The sequence below is a fragment of the Odocoileus virginianus genome, chromosome 3 (genome assembly GCF_023699985.2).
Source record: "Odocoileus virginianus isolate 20LAN1187 ecotype Illinois chromosome 3, Ovbor_1.2, whole genome shotgun sequence".
NCBI classification, from domain to species: domain Eukaryota; kingdom Metazoa; phylum Chordata; class Mammalia; order Artiodactyla; family Cervidae; genus Odocoileus; species Odocoileus virginianus.
The window spans coordinates 89,307,516-89,327,747 of NC_069676.1; the positions used below are offsets into that span (position 1 = coordinate 89,307,516).

At 41.6% G+C, this 20,232-nt stretch overlaps 1 protein-coding gene and 1 long non-coding RNA gene across 2 annotated transcripts in view; one reads left to right on the forward strand and one right to left on the reverse strand.

The window, feature by feature from the left end:
* The window catches only part of RHOBTB3 (Rho related BTB domain containing 3), a 59,141-nt gene that overhangs the window by 2,995 nt on the left and 35,914 nt on the right, over nt 1-20,232 (forward strand). Inside the window, exons 3-5 of the mRNA XM_070465838.1 lie at nt 2,347-2,533; nt 12,398-12,552; nt 17,745-17,856. Of these exons, the coding sequence (XP_070321939.1) occupies nt 2,347-2,533; nt 12,398-12,552; nt 17,745-17,856 (454 nt within the window). The remainder of the gene's footprint in view (nt 1-2,346; nt 2,534-12,397; nt 12,553-17,744; nt 17,857-20,232) is intronic.
* On the reverse strand, nt 10,738-15,872 carry LOC139034469 (uncharacterized). Its single transcript, XR_011487008.1, has 2 exons — nt 15,781-15,872; nt 10,738-12,612 (listed from the first exon to the last, which is right to left on the reverse strand). It is a non-coding gene; the product is annotated as an uncharacterized lncRNA (long non-coding RNA).

Genomic DNA, 20,232 nt, shown 5'->3' on the forward strand with positions numbered 1-20,232 from the left:
CCCTACTCTGGATCTTTGCCATTTATACTTGGCACTTTAAATAAATGAGCTTCAAATTCATTTTATGTAGCTTATTATTAATAATATGTCTCTCAAGTCCACATTTAAAAAAAATTTATTATTTCATTTCTAGATCTTTTCCTGTTACCAGGAATATTCCATAAAAAGCAATGGGGTAATATATGCACACATTTCTTGTGCAGGGTTTGAAGCTCTGATTTGTATTAAAAAATAAAATTAGTTACAGTCTTTATATCCTCAATACCACAGAGTTAATGAAGCCAAAACCCATTTCCTCATAATATTTTCCCTTAAATGTCTCCTTTTTCCTTCTGCACCTCTCCAGCATTCTGGAATTTGGAACCGTTTGAAATGCAAAGAGCAGTTACTTTTGATTTGTTCTCTCAGAGTTAAGTGGCTGCGTGATTTTGCTCCCACTTCTTTCGTTTGTTCGCCCCACTCATCTGACTTTGTCCTCGTTCTTTACTGTACTTACATACCCTGTTGTACTCGCACACTCTGAGCTTGAATACGCAGATACAGCTGGAACTGAAGGGGTTTTGTGGTTTGGGATTTGGAAATGAGCATAGAGCTCTGCTGGGAAGCTCTCACATTTTCTTGATCTGTGTCCCATTCCGCTTTTCCCTCTTCTGACATCCTCCACGGTGTTCAAGGTTTTGCCTTTGCTGTTTGTAGCCCCATAGTTGGCCTCTTTTTCTGTTTTGTTTTTTTCTTTTTTCTCTTTTCTTTTTCTGTTTTGTTTTAAAATCTTCCTCTAAAAACGCTGTGTCTGTCCCACTTTGAGTAAGGTGTTCATACCTAAAAATCCTGTCATTCGTATGACTCAGAGTATACTTTTGGAAATGGGCAGGTTGCGAGGGTGTAGGGAGTTGGGAAAGGCTTGACCAGGGCGTGGGGGTGTACTGGTTAGAAGAAACTCTGCAAAAGGGCATTGCCGTGACCCTTCTCCAGAATTTTCCAGCAGAATAAAAGCTCTGTCGCAGTTGATTGAAACCCTGTTTTGAACTCATACTTCAAAGTGCAAACTTTCATAGGCCAACAGTTTTTTGGACTTGTGAGCCACATCTAGCTATTTTCTTAATCTAGCTTTATTACATCCTAAGAATACATACCAAAGGCCACAGGAAAAGGACGAATAATGATTAATAGTTAACCAGAATGGAAGAAGGAGGCCACTTATGCATATTTAGCAATGGTTTTAAGGTACATACAAGTATTTTTCTTATACCACTGTTCAAGCAATAACTTTGAAAAATTATTTTTAAAATATCAGAGTGCAAAGTTTTATCCTTAAAAACTTTATAAATTACTTTTGACCCTAATTCTAAATACAAATGTTATTAATGTGCATGCTCCGTCCCTCAGTCTTTGGGACCCCATGGACTGAAGCCCACCAGGCTCTGTCCATCGGATTTCCCAGACAGGAATACTGGAGCAAGTTGCCATCTCCTCCCCAAGGAATCTTGCCAACCCAGGAATCAAACTGATGTCTCCTGTGTTGGCTGGCAGACTTTTTACCACTGTGCCACCTGGGAAGCCTAAATATTATTAACTGTAGTCCAGAATAAAGATTTCAAAACTGGAAAGGTTTAACCTGAATTTTTAATTGATAGGAGGAAAATACATGAATTGCAAGTATATTCCTTACCATGTTAACATCTTAAAATACATACCATCTTTTAAGAAAGCATACCCTCTCCCTGCCCCATTCTCCTACCTTAAACCACTATATATATGTAGAACAGTCCAAATAATGGATTACGTTGAAAGATACATATGAAATTTGCATATATATAAAAAATACATGGAGCTCCACGGCATTCACAGTAATTATAATCCAAAACACGGGACAATCCTGCACTAACTGGGTCACAGAAAATCCTCTGAAGCTTCCTTACTCACACTGATGCGCTTGTATCTAAAATGCACAGTGTTACATTTTTGAAACTATAGGTGATAAAGCTATGGCATAATTTTAAAACAAAGTGCTTATTTTTAAGTCCAGGTGTTGAAAGAGGTTTCTTATTTCATCAGAGTCTCAGGGATCCTCTAGGTTCTGTTTTACCACTACAAAGCTCTCCAGGCTAAATGAATATAAAAATATTTGAAGAGTTGATTGACTTCAAACATTTTAAATTTCTTGTAGTTACTTTTTAAAAGATAAATTTTTATCTATCTTTCATTTTTGTTCTTTTTGTTGATAATTTTTTTTAATGAATTCAAAAAATAAAATGTAGCAAAAAATTAGACTAATATATTACAGTTTATTTCATGATGAATTTGAAGATAGGCAGACTAAATATTGCTCTTTACATTTTGGTTTAGGATATTTTTGACAGTGATTGGTATACCTCTCGAAATCTAATTGGAGGTGCGGACATCATCGTGATCAAATACAATGTAAACGACAAGTTTTCATTCCATGAAGTGAAGGATAATTATATTCCAGTGATAAAAAGAGCATTAAATTCAGTTCCAGTGATCATTGCTGCTGTCGGTACAAGACAAAATGGTAAGTAGTTTTCTTTTACATGAGAGTGCAGGTACCATGATAGTTTTGAAAAGCATTAAGTTTATTGACGATTGGTAATATTTTTTTTTTTGAAAGCAAGATGATTGGGTTCAAATTGCCAGCTGTCATCTCTTCATCATTGGCTATGATTATGAGACGTCAAACATAAGTATCACAAACTACTGTGATTCTCATGGGTACAAGGTTTTCTTTTAAACTGTTCTTCTACAGAAGTGAAATATCAGTATCAGTTCAGTTGCTCAGTCCTGTCCGACTCTGTGACCCCATGAACTGCAGCACGCCAGGCCTCCCTGTCCATCAGCAACTCCTGAAGTTTACTCAAACTCATGTCCATTGGGTCGGTGATGCCATCCAACCATCTCATCCTCTGTTGTCCCCTTCTCCTCCTGCCCTCAATCCCTCCTAGCATCAGGGTCTTTTCCAATGAATCAACTCTTCACATAAGGTGGCCAAAGTACTGGAGTTTCAGCTTCAGCATCAGTCCTTCCAATGAACACCCAGGACTGATCTCCTTTAGGATGGACTGGTTGGATCTCCTTGCAGTCCAAGGGACTCTCAAGAGTCTTCTCCAACACCACAGTTCAAAAGCATCAATTCTTCTGCACTCAGCTTTCTTTATAGTCCAACTCTCACCACGATACATGACTACTGGAAAAACCGTAGCCTTGACTAGACAGACCTTTGTTGGCAAAGTAATGTCTCTGCTTTTTAATATGCTATCTAGGCTGGTCATAGCTTTTCTTCCAAGGACCAAGCGTCTTTTAATTTCATGGCTGCAGTCACCATCTACAGTGACTTTGGAGCCCCCAAAAATAAAGACATTCACTGTTTCCCCCGTTTCCCCATCTACTTACTGTGAAGTGATGGGACCAGATGACATGATCTTAGTTTTCTGAAGTGAAGGAAGTCAGTCATTGTGTTCTTTTTGATATGGGAGAGTTATTGGGCTGATGCTGAGCCCTGGAAAACTGTTTTTGACAATCTAAGGGACTATCAGTTGGGAAAGATAAATTGTCCTCATAAGGATGTGGGGTTGAGAGCTGAGTTCTTAGGTAGGTACGCAGTGAATGAGCTGAATGCATTGACAGCCCCACCTTGAGAATATCGTTGACTCCACAGCTGGTGGGTTGTTTTAGTTCAGTCAGTTTCAGAAGTTGCTGCTCTGCATACTGTAGTCAGATTATCTCAGGGTCAACTCAGAATTCTCTTTGAATTGATGGTGTTTTCTAGTTCGTAAGGATTATTTCCTCAGTAAAACTGTCTTTAAAATTCTGTTTTTATTCGTTTTTTCCTTCCTTTTTATTGAAGTATAGCAAAATAAAGGACATTAGACTTCACTAATTTTAGAGCACAGTTCAATGCATTTTTACATGTGTGTGCCTCTATGCAGCCATCTCCTACAGATCAAGATATATAGAACTTCTCATTCCAGAAGCCTCTCGTGCCCCTACCCACTTAATAACACCCCTCCCCAGAGGTAGCTGCTATTCTGACTTCTAACATCATAAGTTAGTTTTACCTGTTCCTGACCCTCATAGAAATGGAATTATACAATATGCAGTGTCTTGTGTTTGACTGATTTCAGTTAGTGTGTGATACTTTTGAGATTCATGCATGCAAAACTTATCTGTAATTTGTTCCTTTTATTGCTGTGTATTGTCCCATTGTATGAGTACACCAGGGTTTATCTCTGCATTCTTTTGATGATGCTTAGGTAGATTTCTAGCAGGATTTTGGGGTCACACCGTAGATGTTTGTTTAGCATTAGTAGATGTGAATAAAGCAGGCTTGACCCTTCTTTGACCCCATGTCCCCTCTACTTCCCTAACTTTCTTTTTATTGCTGGTCACGGTTCTTAAACGAGTCATCCACACTTCCTGAGTCTGCTTCCTGACTTCCCATTCATTCTTGAGTCCACTATAGTCTGACTTGACTTTTGCAATGACTGCTGGGTTTGTTTTCACTCAGTGCTGCCAATTATATGCCTGTCGCCCAATTTAATTGGCGTTTTAATAACAATCTTCCCTTTGAAGTTATTCAAGCGCACCTCTCTCTCCACTCAGCAAAAGCTACTTTTTCTTTTCCTGGTTGTTGTAATTCTCTGTCTTATTTCCTGGCTCCCTGAGCCTCCGTCACGCACTGTACCAAGTCAGTACACCCTGTGGCTGTTGCCCAGGGTCCCATCCTTTCTCTTCACCTCTTCTTGCTGTTTCCTCTGACCTGAACCTGCTAATCTGTTGTCCTCACTTCCCCTGCAGCGACACGGTGATTACCCAGTCTCTTTCTCTGGCTCCAGTCTCTCTCCTGACCCATGTCTCCACAAATACCTTCCTCTTTCTATTGAGTTCCCCAATCTTTTTTTAATTTATTTTTTTAATTGAAGGATAATTGCTTTACAGAATTTTTCTGTTCCCTGTCAAACCTCAGCATGAATCAGCCATAGGGATACATGTATCCCCTCCCTTCTGACCCTCCCTCCCATCTCCCTCCCCACCCCAGCCTCTAGGTTGATACAGAGTCTCTGTTTGAGTTTCCTTGAGCCATACAGCAACTTCTGCTTGGCTGTCTGTTTTACACCTGGTGAAGTAAGTTTCCATGTTACTCTCTCCATACATCTCACCCTCTCCTCCCCTCTCCCCATGTCCATAAATCTATCCTCTATGTCTGCTTCTCCATTGTTGCCCTGTAAGTAAATTCTTTTTTTTTTTTTTTTTTTTAAGTAAATTCTTCAGTACCATTTTTCTAGATTCCATATAAATGTGTTAGAATACGGTATTTATCTTTCTCTTTCTGACTCACTTCACTTTGTATAATAGGTTCCAGGTTCATCCACCTCATCAGAACTGGCTCAGATGTGTTCCTTTCTATGGCTGAGTAATATTCCATTGTGTATATATACCACAACTTCTTTATCCATTCACCTGTCAGTGGACATCTAGGTTGCTTCCATTTTCTAACTATTGTAAATAGTGCTGCAGTGAACAAAGGGATACATGTGTGTTTTTCAATTTTGGTTTCCTCAGGGTATATACCTAGGATTGGGATTGCTGGGTCATATGGTGGTTTTATTCCTAGTTTTTTAAGTAATCTCCATACCATCTTCCATAGTGGCTGTATCAATTTACATTCCCACCAACAGTGCAAGAGCATTCCCTTTTATCCACACCCTTTCCAGAATTTATTGTTCATAGACTTTTTGTTGGTGGCAGTTCTGACCAGTGTGAGGTGATACCTCATTGTAGTTATGATTTGCATTTCTCTAATAATGAGCGATGTTGAGCATCTTTTCATGTGTTTATTAGCCATCTGTATGTCTTCTTTGGAGAAATTTCTGTTTAGGTCTTTTCCCCACGTTTTGATTGGATTGTTTGTTTTTCTGGCATTGAGTTGTATAAGCTGCTTGTATATTTTGGAAATTAATCCTTTGTCAGTTGTTTTATTTGCTATTATTTCCCCCCATTCTGGGGATTGTCTTTTCACCTTGCTTATAGTGTCATTTGTTGTGCAAAAGATTTTAGGTTAAATCAGGTCCCACTTGTTTACTTTTGTTTTTATTTCCGCTACTCTAGGAGGTGAGTCATAGAGGATCTTGCTTTGATTTATGTCATCGAGTGTTCTGCCTATGTTTTCCTCTGAGAGTTTTATAGTTTCTGATCTTACATTTAGGTCTTTGATCCATTTTGAGTTTATCTTTGTGTTAAGATAAGTGTTAAGAAGTGTTCTAATTTCATTCTGAGTTCCCCAATCTTGATAAATGATGCCAAACCTATCTGTTCACCCACACTAGAATCATCCAAGCAGTCTTTCTTTCCTGTTCTGCACATCCAGTTGACTCGGAAGCTCTTTTGATTTATATTTTAAATAAACCTCAAACTCATCATCTTTACTGAATTTCAGATCCTAGTGATTTAATTATCTGTCAGAGTGACTTTCTTTTTGGGCTAGACGGGCGGTTCCAAATTTTGTAGGATTTGAGATCTGTATGATTTTGTAGAGGTTCTTTGTAAGAAAGAAAAAACTACAAAATAGCAGACATACATGTATACAAATGAATCGTTAACTTAGAATATGAAAAGAAAGCAAAATAAATTACAACTCCAAAAGAACTATCAAATACCCCAGACATTAAAAAAAAAATTTGTTTAAAAGCCTGACACTTCTCCAACTTTTCTTATATTTTTCTGGCTGCAGATTCTTTGATCAAGTCTTCACATGATGGCCACTTTCTGAGATTTTCTGTAGAGCAAAAAGAATGATAATTTGGCTTTTTTTTGGTGTTGGCACCACAGTTTGTGTTGTGTTTGTTTCTCAGCTCTGCCTCTTTGTGTCCTGATGCTGGACTAGTCTGCACTGGGGGTGGAAGAAGCATTCCTGGAGGCCATTCACGTACCAAGACAGCTCGCAAACACTTACAAGGAAGTGACTACAGACCGCAAATAGTATCTCACTAAACCTAAATTTAAATTCCTCTTTAACGGCATCCTAAAAATGTCCACAGCTATTCCAAAACTGCCTGATGCAAGGTGAAGTGAGTTGGATTGCAAAGAGGCTGGTGTCTTCACCAGGCATAGTCAGACTGTCTCATTTTGCATATTTTACAAAAGTGTATGTCATGTGAAAGAACCCAAGGCCCAGGTTTCTTCCACGACTTTGGAAACAAGCCATAAGGAAAGGCTTTGAAGCTTATGCTTGCTGGTAAATCAGCCTCTGGTCAATTTTTCCTGCTTGGCTTTTTTCTGAAATAGATTCTCTCAGAATAACCATCCTAGAATATGTCAGATCATAATACTCAACTCTTTCAATCTTGTAGAAACTTTCATCTTTTTTTTTTTTCTATTTGCAAAATTTCAAACCTAAGAACTTGACAAGAATAGGACAGTAAGCTCCAGAAATTATAAACATACACTTTTTTTGTTTGTTTGAACCATTTGATGGTAAATTTTAAACATTATGGAATTTCTTCAATCCTGATTAATTAAGGATGTCTCATCTAAGAACAGAACCATTTTCCTATTAAGCATAGTACAATCATCACTCAAGAAACATGCTATTACTTGTTTACATTATTATTTAAAGTATAACCCATATATATTCACATTTTTCCATGTATTCTAAAGCTCTTTTTCTTTTTTTAAAAATTCAGTGTGAAATTAAGGACTGTATGTTGCATTTAGTTCTCATGTCTCCCTGGTCTCTTAATTCAGAACAGTTCCCAGTTTCCTAGCTGTTTTTTTTTTTGGAGGGGGGCGGGAGGGGTAGCTTTCATGACACTGACATTATTAATAAGAATCCAAACCCGTTATTTTGCAGGATCCCTTCAGTTGTGATCACTGGGGTTGCAAAATAGTGATTTCCTATCATTCCTTCTTCATTTATTAGTTGGCACGCTACTGTAAGTAGAGTGGGACTTCCCTTGTGGCTCAGCTGGTAAAAAAATATCTGCCCACAATGTGGGAGACCTGGGTAAATCCCTGGGTTGGGAAGATCCCCTGGAGAAGGGAAAGGCTACCCACTCCAGTATTCTGGCCTGGAGAATTCCATGGACTGTATAGTCCATGCGGTTGCAAAGAGTCAAACACGAGTGAGTGGCTTTCACTATCACTATCACTACTGTGAGTAGACCTCTCCCTTTTCTCTGCTTCTGCATCTTTCTTTGAAATCATTTTGAAAACTTCATGGGTTGGTTATTTAAATTCAATGTTTGAGACTCTGTTCTTCTCATGCTTTCTGATACTCTGGGTACCCCACATTTGCATCTTCATGCTCGCTGTGGTTTATTCTTGGGTCCTTCCTCCTTCTGGTATAGAAGGATGTGCAGGCTCATCTTGGACCTGACCTGCCCCAGGCCACTCGGGTGCCCTTGGGGTGCTCCTCACCCCGCTTCGTGAAGCAGTGAGCACTTCCATGTTGCTGCAGGGTGTGAGGCGCCCCCTGTCCTCAGAGCCTCCAGGTTCCTCTTGGGTCCTGTGATCACTACGTGCATCCTCTCAGGGACCCCTAGTTTATGGTCCTATGAGAGTCTCTCCTCTAATTTTTCAGTGTTTCCGTAGATTCACCTCCCTTCTTCTCTCTCTCCCTGCCCCTCTTCTTCCCTTCCATCCCACTCCTTATTTCATGATTTCTGTGGTTTGGCAGGAAGAAGAGGTTGCAGTATGGGCTTAGCTTGTCCTCTTGAAAGTGGAAGTGACGGGTTCCTTTTCTCACATTCAGGCCTCCTCATGCACCGTGTTGTACCCCATAGACTATCCCTCTGCACAGCCCCAGTCTTGTCCGCATGCTGAATTTGTCCTTCCCCTGGAAATCGTTCCCTCTTCTTCGAGCCCCCCCCCCCCCCCCCAGTCCTCCAGGCAGAGTTAATTTCTCCTCTGTTCCTATGGTGACTCCATACACCTTTATTTCAGTACTTATTACAATGGTCCACAGTTGTGTCTGCCTGGGCTCGGTTGACAGTGAGTTTCAGTTATCTGTGTATCTTTATTACCCTGCTGTTTGAGGTGTGGTGGCTGTTCAAAAAGCATTTGTTCAACACGTGAATGAACGGCTTTATGAATGATGTATACAGACGTGAAAAATCATTTTCACTAACGGTGAAATTAATTTACCATGTGAGATGTGATCGCAAGGTAATTACAAAGCTAAATCTGGCTCTTCAGCTCAAGGACACAGGTTGTTCCTCCTTCCTGGAATATTTCTCCCTCCTGGAATCCCTTGCAGTCCAGTGAAACTGTGCTGGGTGTTCTGTAACTCCTCTCTCCAGCTGCTTTAAGAACAAGTTCAGCAAGCACAGTCAGTCTCATCTCTTTGCTTTGTTATACATGTTTTGACAAGCTTGACTGTGTGTGTGTCTTCGTCGTACTTGGCTCTGAATAAATTTTTGGCTTTTATTAAATATTGAATTTGTCTTTAGAAAATTTTTTTCCAAACTTGGCAAAGGTGTATTCATAGCCTTAAGCTCCAGAAAGCAGGCATCCTGTCTTGTCTTTTTGAAGCTCTGACAGAGCCTAATACATTGCGAGGCTGGAATACCTAAAAGGATGTCTAATGCTCTCAAGCACTGACAACATGGTAAGCATCATCCTGCTGCTGCTGCTAAGTCGCGTCCGACTCTGTGCGACCCCATAGATGGCGGCCCAACAGGCTCCTCTGTCCCTGGGATTCTCCAGGCAAGATCACTGGAGTGGGTTGCCATTTCCTTCTCCAGTGCATGAAAGTGAAAAGTGAACGTGAAGTCGCTCAGTCATGTCCGACTCTTAGCAACCCCATGGACTGCAGCCTACCAGGCTCCTCCGTCCATGGGATTTTCCAGGCGAGAGTACTGAAGTGGGCTGCCATTGCCTTCTCCAAGCATCCCTATCGGTTCTCAAAGTGACTCTTTTGAAAGAGATGCCATTCATCTTAATTTCAGAGTTACATTGTGTTTACTTTGAGAAAAAATTAGACATTTTGTGATAATACCTTGAAAGATAATATATAAGGGGAGAAAAAAGACTACAGCGTTAACTGGAAATGTAACACAGATTCCCAGAGTTCTAGGACTCTTGAGGAAGGCTCAATAGGAGTGAGTCCTGAAGAAGGCACTGAAATTTAAAATTATTTGGGGTCTCCTGATTGTTGCTGATGAAATGCTAAATGTTGGTTTATTTAATTCATAAACATTCTGTGGATTCTCCTACCTAATACGTAATGGTTAGACATTTTTTCCTTTTGGGTGCAAGTGAACAAAAAGCAATGTCTTCCCTGGCATAGAGGAGATGTAATGATTGGACATAAGGATACACTTTCTAGGTTGGTAAGATGCTTGTGGCTACACATGATGGAAAACCCTGCTCAGCTGGGTTAGACCTGACACTAGCTGGATTTTTCCCTCAAACCAAGATTGTTTCCTCGCAATTATTTTGCATTCTGATTGCTTATTTTTCACTCAAAATGGTACTGCTTTTATTTTTGTCCCAAAATAATGTTTAATAAGATGATCTGCCTACCCACCCCATTCCATCAACATAAGGAGAGCTTTGTAGACATGAGAAGATCTCTGTCTTCAGAGTCAAAGGCCCTGTTTATGATGGCTTTGTAAAGAATGTGAAATGCCAGTGTGTTCTTTTTCAAGATAGGCTAACTTGTGTATGATAACTTTATTTGCTCTGAAGCTAATATGATCTTAGAAAAAAAATAAATGCAAAAACTCAGACTAGACTTATTATTTATTGCGTAGTTTAGCGAAACCAAGCTTCATTTTTAAATCATGGCATTTTTATGCAAACTAAATTTTTATCTTATCTTTTGATGGCTCTTTATCAGGTGTAGCAAGTAACAGTTTTATTATTGTTTCTTTATCTCTAAGACCCAAGGAGGCTTAGACATGTCACAACCTCGCTGAGCTTCAGTTTCCTCCTCTGCAAAATGAGGATGTGAATGCATGGTTTCTGAGCTCAGAATGCTTTCAGTGAATTGAAACTATCTAATTCTTAGGTGTATGTGTGCACATGGGTATTACATATGCACATGGCACTGAATATGCTTGGTATGCATGCCATGTGTTCATATCGATGCTCCATCTCTGCGCGTTTCATCAGTAGGACTTTTGTTGTGTATGCTGTAGGGATGGGGGAGCAGCCTAAATGCCCTGACAGGGCCACTGTACTTTGAGTTACCAGGTCTTTTGGCCCCTGGGGGTCACAGCTGAGTCCCTTTCCAGGCATTACCCTCTGCTGATACAAGCTGCTTGCCTGAGGTTTTGCTTCCTCCACAGGGCAGCCCTCCTCTACTTACTGGCTGATTTAGGGGTACAGAAACCCAAGTTTGTGTGGGGAACCCCTCTCAAGGGCCATCTAAGCTCCAGAGTCTCCTGTCCGGGAACTGAAGTGTCTGTTGCAACAACATTACAGTTCGAGTTCTTTCTCTGTGGAGCGCAGCTTCCTGCACCCCTGAGAAGATCTGTTTCCAAGATCACCCCCCAGAAAGCCTCTTCCTCACAGACTGTCTCCATGCCAGAGTCTGTTTCTTGGGGAAGTCAACCTACAACAACGTGATTTCCTGGAAATGGGCTTGGCTGCTTTTTGAACAATGACATATCTGAAGTGTAGCGTGAAACAGAGCAAAGCTGGCTGGCAAATAGGGAGTTGAACATACACGTTTAGCCTTATTAAGGCAGGGTCTTACAGACAGGTTGGTTTACCACCTTCCCAGCCATAGGTCTGTCTGTGATTCTTGGGGCAGTTCACATTGTGAGTAATTACTTTTTATGCTTTCAGTTTTTACTTTTATGATCTTGGAGCAAAAGATGAAAAGTGATTGAATTTGGTCACTGCAGTTGAATACTGTAGAGTTCAGTCATTGAAATGTCTGGATTAATAGGAATGTACTTCATATGAAATTTGCAGTGACTGACAATTTTGCAGCTTTGGAGATTGAGGTCAAATTGAGGATTCTGTTAAAGTAAAAGATGCATTCAAACTTAGTGACTATATTAAAAGTTTCTTACAACAACAACAAAGAATGCCAGCCCATTGTTTTCGTGGTTGAAATTGTGTAAAAGGAAGCAGGCCTGGCATTTTAGTTACTATAATAGCCTTGGTAGTATTCATTCACTTATTAAAAATTCATCTATTTTATTAGATCTTATTCATTGTTCTTCCATTTAAAGCTTATTTATTTTAGGGACCTTGCTATTATCATTGACACTTCTCATTCAGAGTCTAGTGGATAGTGGCTATATGAAGTGGTCCCGAACTGTGATTCTGGTGTGAGCTCTTAATGTGTTGTTTAATGTCCAGGTTGTCTGTGCACATTTTTGTGTGTGTGTTTAATTTCAAAACGCCGTGTTCGTCATGTTTGTTTTCTCAGAAGAATTACCCTGCACATGCCCCCTGTGCACCTCGGACAGAGGGAGCTGCGTCAGCACGACGGAAGGGATCCAACTCGCCAAAGAGCTGGGGGCCACCTACCTGGAGCTGCACAGCCTCGACGACTTCTACATAGGAAAGTACTTCGGAGGAGTGGTGAGTGGAAGTCCCAGTCTCAGAAATCAGTCATCTGTCAGGTTGGCTCTTCAGCTGTTTCTTAGAACCACAATTAGAACTTTAGTTTTAAAATCAAGGATAGTTTTTATCTTGTGAAATGGTGGTGGTGGTTGTCCCTGCTTCCACTTTCCCCCCTTCTGTTTGCTGGGAAGTGGAAACAGTGATAGACTTTATTTTCTTGGGCCCCAAAATCACTGTGGACAGGGACTGCAGCCACGAAATTGAAAGATGCTTGGTTCTTGGGTAGACTTCCTTGATAGCTCAGCTGGTAAAGAATCTGCCTGCAATGCAGGAGACCCCGGTTCAATTCCTGGGTTGGGAAGACCCACTGGAGAAGGGAAAGGCTACCCACTCCAGTATTCTGGCCTGGAGAATTCCATGGATTATAGTCCATGGGGTTGCAAAGAGTCAGATGTGACTGAACAATTTTCACTTCACTTGGTTATTATAAGAAAAACTATGACAAACCTAGACAGTTTATTAAAAAATGGAGACATCACTTTGTCAACAAAGGTCTGTATATTCAAAGCTGTGGCTTTTCCAGTAGTCATGTATGGATGTGAGAGTTGGACCAAAAGAAGGCAGAGCGCTGAAGAATTGGTGCTTTCAAACTCTGGTGCTGGAGAAAACTCTTGAGAGTCCCTTGAACTGCAAGGCAATCAAATGAATCAATCCTGAAGGAAATCAACTCTTGAGTATTCATTGGAAGGACTGGTGCTGAAGCTCCACCCCTTTGGCCACCTGATGCGAAGAGCCAACTCATAGGAGAAGACCCTAATGCTGGAAAAGGTTGAAGGCAAGAGGAGAAGGGGGGTGGCAGAGGATGAGATGGTTGGATAGCATCACTGACTTAATGGACATGTGCTTGATCAAACTCTGGGGGATAGTGGAGGACAGGGGAGCCTGGTGTGCTGCCGTCCATGGGTTTGCAAAGAGTCAGACATGACTGAGCGCCTGAACTGAACTGAAAGGGGAAAGGATAGTTTGGGTTTTTTTGTTGGAGAAGATGGAGCGCTTGGCGTCTTTGGGCTCATGGTTCCCTTTCCAGGTTCCTGACCCTGAGGTTCTCAGGATCACTGTTCCCATTTCCCAGCTCCCACATTCTCTTCTTTTCCTTCATTGTTTCTCTGTGTTCCTAACACCTAGTGTTGGAGGCATGATGACAATCAAAGAAGTGGTCAGAGTCCGGAGAAAAGCTTTGTGGTTTCCTTTTGCCTTAACTCAAGACTCAATGAGAATATGAAAATAAGATCAGAATGGTCTCCTTTAGACCCTTGAATAGTAAAATATAACGGGGACCTTGAGTGTAAGAAACAGTGGTATTTGCAAGATTATGGATGAAGTGTTAATGTCAGGGTGAAAGGTGCATTTCACTATTAACATCTTGTGTTTAGCAGTCAGGCAGGAAGAGCAGTGCAGTGTTACCCTCAGACCTGGCCAAGGGCAGCCTGTGCCCTTGAGCTCTGCAAAGCCTCCTTTGGTTGCACCCCTCCCCGCCGGGCATGGGGAGGTGCCCACTGCAGCTCGTAGCTCCCCTCCTGACCTGCACCATCCGTGTGGTAGCCACTAGCCACATGTGGCTATTTATATTTAAATTAATTTAGAAATAATGCAGGAGACTTCTGGTTCAAGATGGCGGAGTAGAAGGACAAGCTGTCAACTCCTCTCATGAGAGCACGGTTGCTGAACAACCGTCAACAGGTAGACGCTGGAACCTACCAGAAAGCGATGCACACGTCCAGAGACGAAGAAGGAGCCGCAGCTAGATGGTAGGAGGGGCGCAGCCACCATGAAGTCAAATCCCATACCCGCTGGGTGCGTGACCCACAAACCGGAGAACAGTTAATACGAAAGAAGTTCTCCAACTGTTGTGAAGGTTTGGAACCCTGTGTTGGGCTTCTCAGCCTATGGACCTGACAAAGGGACTGGGGATCCCCAGGGAATCTGACCCTGAAGCCCAGTGGGATTGGATTACAAGGCTTCCACAGGGCTGGGGGAGATGGAGACTCCAGACTTGGAGGGCACAAACTAAACCTTGCACGCACCAATCAAGACTCAGAGGAGAGGAGCAGTGACTCCACAGGAAACTAAACCAAAATGACCTGCTAGTGTTGGAGGGTCTTCTATGGAGGCGTGGGCCAGCAGGGGCTCATCACGGGGACGGGGGACTGGTAGCAGCTGTCTGGGAAGGCCCCCTTTGGTGTAAACACCCTTGGAGGTCACCATTAACCAGACCATGAAGTCTGTAGACCAGCCTGTAGGGCTGGGTTAGAAAGTGAAGTCGCTCAGTCGTGTCCGACTCTTTGCGACCCCATGGACTGTAGCCTACCAGGCTGCTCGGTCCATGGGATTTTCCAGGCAAGAATACTGGAGTGGGTTGCCATTTCCTTCTCCAGGAGATCTTCCTGACCCAGGGATTTAACCCGGGTATCCCGCATTGTAGGCAGATGTTTTGCCATCTGGATGCCACCAAGGAAGTCAGGGCTGGGTTGCCTCAGACCAAAAAACTACCGGGGAGGGAGCACAACCCCACCCATCAGCAGATAATTGGATTAAAGCTTTTACTGAGTAAGGTCCTGCCCACCAGAGCAAGACCCAGTTTTTCCCACCACTAGTCCCTCCCATCAGAAAGCTTACACAAGCCTCATAGCCTCCTCCATCAAAAAGGGCAGACAGAAGAAGCAAGAAGAACCACAATCTCCCTTCGACTAATACAAAACCACATTACAAAAGTTAATCAGCATGAAAAAGCAGAAAGTTATGTCCCAGATGAAGGGACAAAGTAAAACCCCAGAAAAACAACTAAATTAGGTAGAGATAGGCAATCATCCAGAAAAAGAATTCAGAATAAAGACAGTGAATTTGATTCAAGATCTTGGAAAAGGAGTGGAGGCAGAGATTGAGAAAATGCAAGAGATGTTTACCAAAGACCTATAAGAACTAAAGAACAAACAGAGATGAATAATACTCTAGAAGGAATCCAGAGCAGAATAACAGGCAGAGCACAGATAAATTACCTGGAGGGCAGAATGGTGGAAATCACTGCCACAGAACAGAATATAGAAAAAAGAATGAAAGGAAATAAAGACAGTCTTAGACCTCTGGGATAACATTAAACACACCAGTATTCACATTGTAGGGGTCCCAGAAGGAGAAGAGAGAGAGGACCTGAGAAAACATTTGAAGAGATAATAACTGAAAACTTACCTAACATGGGAAAGTAAATAGTCAGCCAAGTCCAGGAAGCACAGTGTGCCCCAAACAGGATGAACCCAGGGAAGAACACACTTGAGACATAGTAATCAAACTGACAAAAGTTAAAGATTAAAAATTAAAAGCAACCAGGGAAGAATGACAAATAACATGCAACGGAACTCCCATCAGGCTATCAGCTGATTTCTCAACAGAAACTGCAAGCCAGAAGGGAATGGCATGACATATTTAAAGTGATGAGAGGGAAGAACCTACAACCAAAAATACTCTACCCAGCAAGACTGTCCTTCAGATTTGGTGGAGAAATCAAAAGCTGTCCAGACAAGCAAAAGTTAAAAGAATTCAGCACTGCCAAACCACCTTTACAGCAGTTGCCAAGGGAACTTCTCTAAGCAGCAAACGAGAGAGGAAGAGCCCAGTGCTCTGCTGAGGCGCTCAGTCGTGTCCCGACTCTTTGCAACGCCGTGGACTGTAGCCCACCAGGCTCCTCTGTCCATGGGGATTCTCCAGGCCAGAATACCAGAGTGGGTTGCCATGCCCTCCTGCAGGGAATCTTCCCAGCCCAAGGATCAAACCCAGGTCTCCTGAGTTGCAGGCGGATTCTTAACTATGAGCCACGAGGGAAGCCCAGGAAAATCCTTACCTATAGAAAATAAATCCAGAACAATTAAGAAAGCAGTAATAGAATCATAAATATTAATAATTCGCTTAAATGTAAATGGATTAAATGCATCAACCAAAAGACATAGAGCAGCTGAGCAGATGAAAACACGTGCATGTATGCACTTCCACTTAACCACATCACTCTCCTTGACCCCCCAGGTTGTATGTAATTATTTAATATTGATAGTCTAATCATGTTCCTCATGGCGTGCCATTGTAATTGTCTTCTATTCTTTGTCTGGTTATTGATTGTGAAAACTGATAAGCCAATTTTACTATTGTGATTGTGTAACTATTACTACATAGTTAACATAGAGCACTGCATTCTGTGCTGTGACCATGCTCCGAAACCCAGCATCCTGAGTCCTCTGACCAGCTGGCGCTGAGTCTGTTTGCCCAATCTGTTCCAGTCTCTTCCCTGGGTCCATCTACCTGAAGGTGGTTCACATGTCTGATAATGCATACCCCGGGGCCTGAGAGTTGACCGAGGTGTGGCTGGCTATGAGTAGGGGAGGGGAGAGTGGCTGGACCTCGGTTGTGTAGATGTGGATGTCTGCCTGCCTGCACCAGCGCCCGCAGGTAGGGGAGTGTGAGGTGGGCAGGCGGAGAGAAGAAGGGTGGTCTTGGGTCCCAGGAGTTAGGGGCCAGCTCTCTCTGCTGCAGGAAGCTCTGAGGAGTCTCAGAATTTAAATCTGAACCAGGCCTTCCAGTTTAAATGATGACATATTTCGCAAAGCAGGAGGATAGAATATATTTTATGTAGCAGTTTATTTTCTTGATTTGCAGCATTTAAATATTTAGGTAGGTACTTCTGCCCCAGGCGTCGCATGCCCAGAGCTGTGTAAGTGCGTGTGGTTAAGATTTTTAATTTATGAAATGATGGATGCATTTCAAAGTAATTTGTTCAGGAAAAAAAGTAGAGCACATGTGAACTTTCCGAATTGTTGTGAGCATATGTGACGCAAAGCTAGAGACCTGCTCTTGGTTTGAATTTTTCTAGTGTTAGTTGTTATAGTTGCCCGTGAGGTGGTTATTGACAGTCACATGGATGTACTGCTTGGCATTCTTGATTATTCAAGAGAAAGTACAGTTTTTTCCTTGAATGATAGTTTATGTTTAGACAAGACACAGACTGTTCTACCTGATAGATTTTTAAAAAAAAATAAAAAAAATTGAAAAGCACTGGCTAAGGCATACATGTAGATGGTACTGGCAGCTGTGATTTGGGGTCCAAATAATCATGTCAGATACATAATTTTGTCAGAGCTTTAATTAACATTTGATTCTTGTTTTAGTTGGAATATTTCATGATCCAAGCCTTAAATCAGAAGACAAGTGAAAAAATGAAGAGAAGGAAGATGAGCAACTCGTTTCATGGAATTAGACCACCTCAGCTTGAACAGCCAGGTGCATTTATTAGCCCGTGTCTGAACATTCCGTTGACATTTATTGTAGATCATTTCAAAAGCCTGGGGGCAATTGTTCTCACATTTGAGTGTGTTCAGGACTCACCTGGCATTCTGATTCAGTGAATCTGGGACGGAGTCTGAATCTGATTTTTAAATAAGCCTCCCAGATGATTCTGAAGCAGGTGGCACCTGGATCACATTTTGAGGACTATTGTCTTGAAAACTTGAACCTACAGATTCTTATAAGAATGGTGTGTGTGGTAGCGTGCTGCTCTAAATTACAGGCTAGTGAGAAATAACCAGATATGATGCATGCACCTTGCGTGGATACGGGCTCCGTAAAAACATCTAAAAGATGTTCTTGGGGCAATTGGGTAAAATTTCATTATGGATGGGAAATTAGATGATACTATGGGATTACTGTTGATTTTCTTACATATGATAATAGTATTGTGTTTAGTAGAAGAAAGTCCTTATTCTTAGGAGATAAATATGAGTTATGAGTAAACATGAAGTATTTAGAACTAAAGTATCCTGATGATTACAACTTACTTTTAAATGGTTTGTGAGTGAAGGAGAAAGGGAGAGAGAAAATTTAGAGATAAGACCAAGAAGGAAAGTGTTAATAATTAGAGAATTTAAGGGCAAGATATATGTGTACTCATTGTATCATTCTTTGAACTGTGTAGCTGTTTGAAAATGTTCATGATATAGGGTTAGAAGAAAAAAAAATTAAAAATAAATTATATCAACTTATCAGAATTTATTGGATAATTTTGTAATAGCAGTGGTAAAATAGTACTCTGTTCAGATCAAGTAATTATGGATATTGTTTGTACTTGATAAGCATTTGGTGAATGAATGAATATACATGAACAAGCCAAGAGAGTGTAATTTTGTATGGGAAGTCAGTTCCAAAAATGTGGCAACACAGACCGTAAAATTGGCTTTGAACTTTGTGATGTGCAGGGTGAAAGGGGTGATGTAGTCTGTTACGTAGCAGACCCTGGGGTCTTAACTACTTCCTGGATGCAAAGGTGAGTGGGGAATAGCCAAGTCAATGATACCGATGCATAATTTCTTAGTTCTTGTTAACCAAGAAGAGAAAACATACTAGTTGCTCAGACAAGGCAAAATTCTTCAGGTCATTTAGCACTACAACCTGCGGGTCTTCATTTGGGGCCACCAGGTGAGATGGTGGGCAGGTGCGCTCCTCCCATGGGAGAGCTGTGGCATCGCACTGATCGTAACTCAGGGTCCACACAAACCCAGTCGGCATGCACGTTTGTTCTGACGCTGACTTCTGAGGACCGATCCCAGGCTTCTGGGCACACGGTTTCTGTAAACTGTTCTCAGACAGTCCGGGTCTGTAGGGTGCCTCTGGTGATGGAGAGAAGAGGATGGATAGGGTACAGGGCAGAAGGAGCCTGGCCCCCAGCTTATCTTCTTGTTGTCCAGTTTGTAGACTGGAGTTTTGCTTTAGAATAAAGAATTATTTTTATTCATAAAGAAGGCTGAATTGTACTGGTTTAGGTGATTGTATATCCTTCAGACAACCCTTCACAGGTCACACTTTCCTGGGCATAGCTTTAGATGAAAGTTAGCAGACCATTCACATTTAAGTCTACGATGAGGACCTGGGCTGTGGTTCTCTGGGCCAATGTTCTAAATTGATGGAGGCTACTCTAATTTTGTTAGTGATCAAACTAGGGAATGGAAGCTTGCATCCCCTTGTGGAAATCATGGAGCCTGGCCAGCAATCTCCGTGACATGTGCCGAGAGGAAGAAGCTGGTGGTGGGGCGGCATAGTGTTTTACTAGGAGGGAAAGACAAACTTTAGCATCAGAATGAAATGGTCAAGACGGTTTTAAACCATCGGGTCCAAGACTGAACCCTGGCTTTTGAGAGGCTGCAGTTTTAACAATTCATTCCTCTGTCTCCAGTCATTCCGGGAGGAAAACAACTTTAGATGTGAGGTTGGGCTCTTCAGAACTTACTTAGAAATTTCTTTGTGTTTTTTATCAGGTGAACAATGATGACAGCCAACATACTTAAAATCCAGTATTTGGAGAAATGTTTCATGTGGGGCACACATAGTGAGAAATGCTCTTTATGACATTGGTACATTTTTCATTTGCACTGTAAAAAGTAAATACAGTATTTCTGTGTATCTGTGTCATTTCTGGATAGTTAGTTTATAAGGAGAGGAAGCTATAGAAAAGGTGCTGTTTTTCTGGGTCCAAAAAAGGCCAAATATTGGCAACTTCTATGGTTCAACCTAATAATGTTTAAAAAAAAATTGCCTTGTCGTGTTTACACCTGAAGGGACGGGGGTCTGTAGACCTAAAGAGCGGTTGGTTGTTCTTCTGTTCTG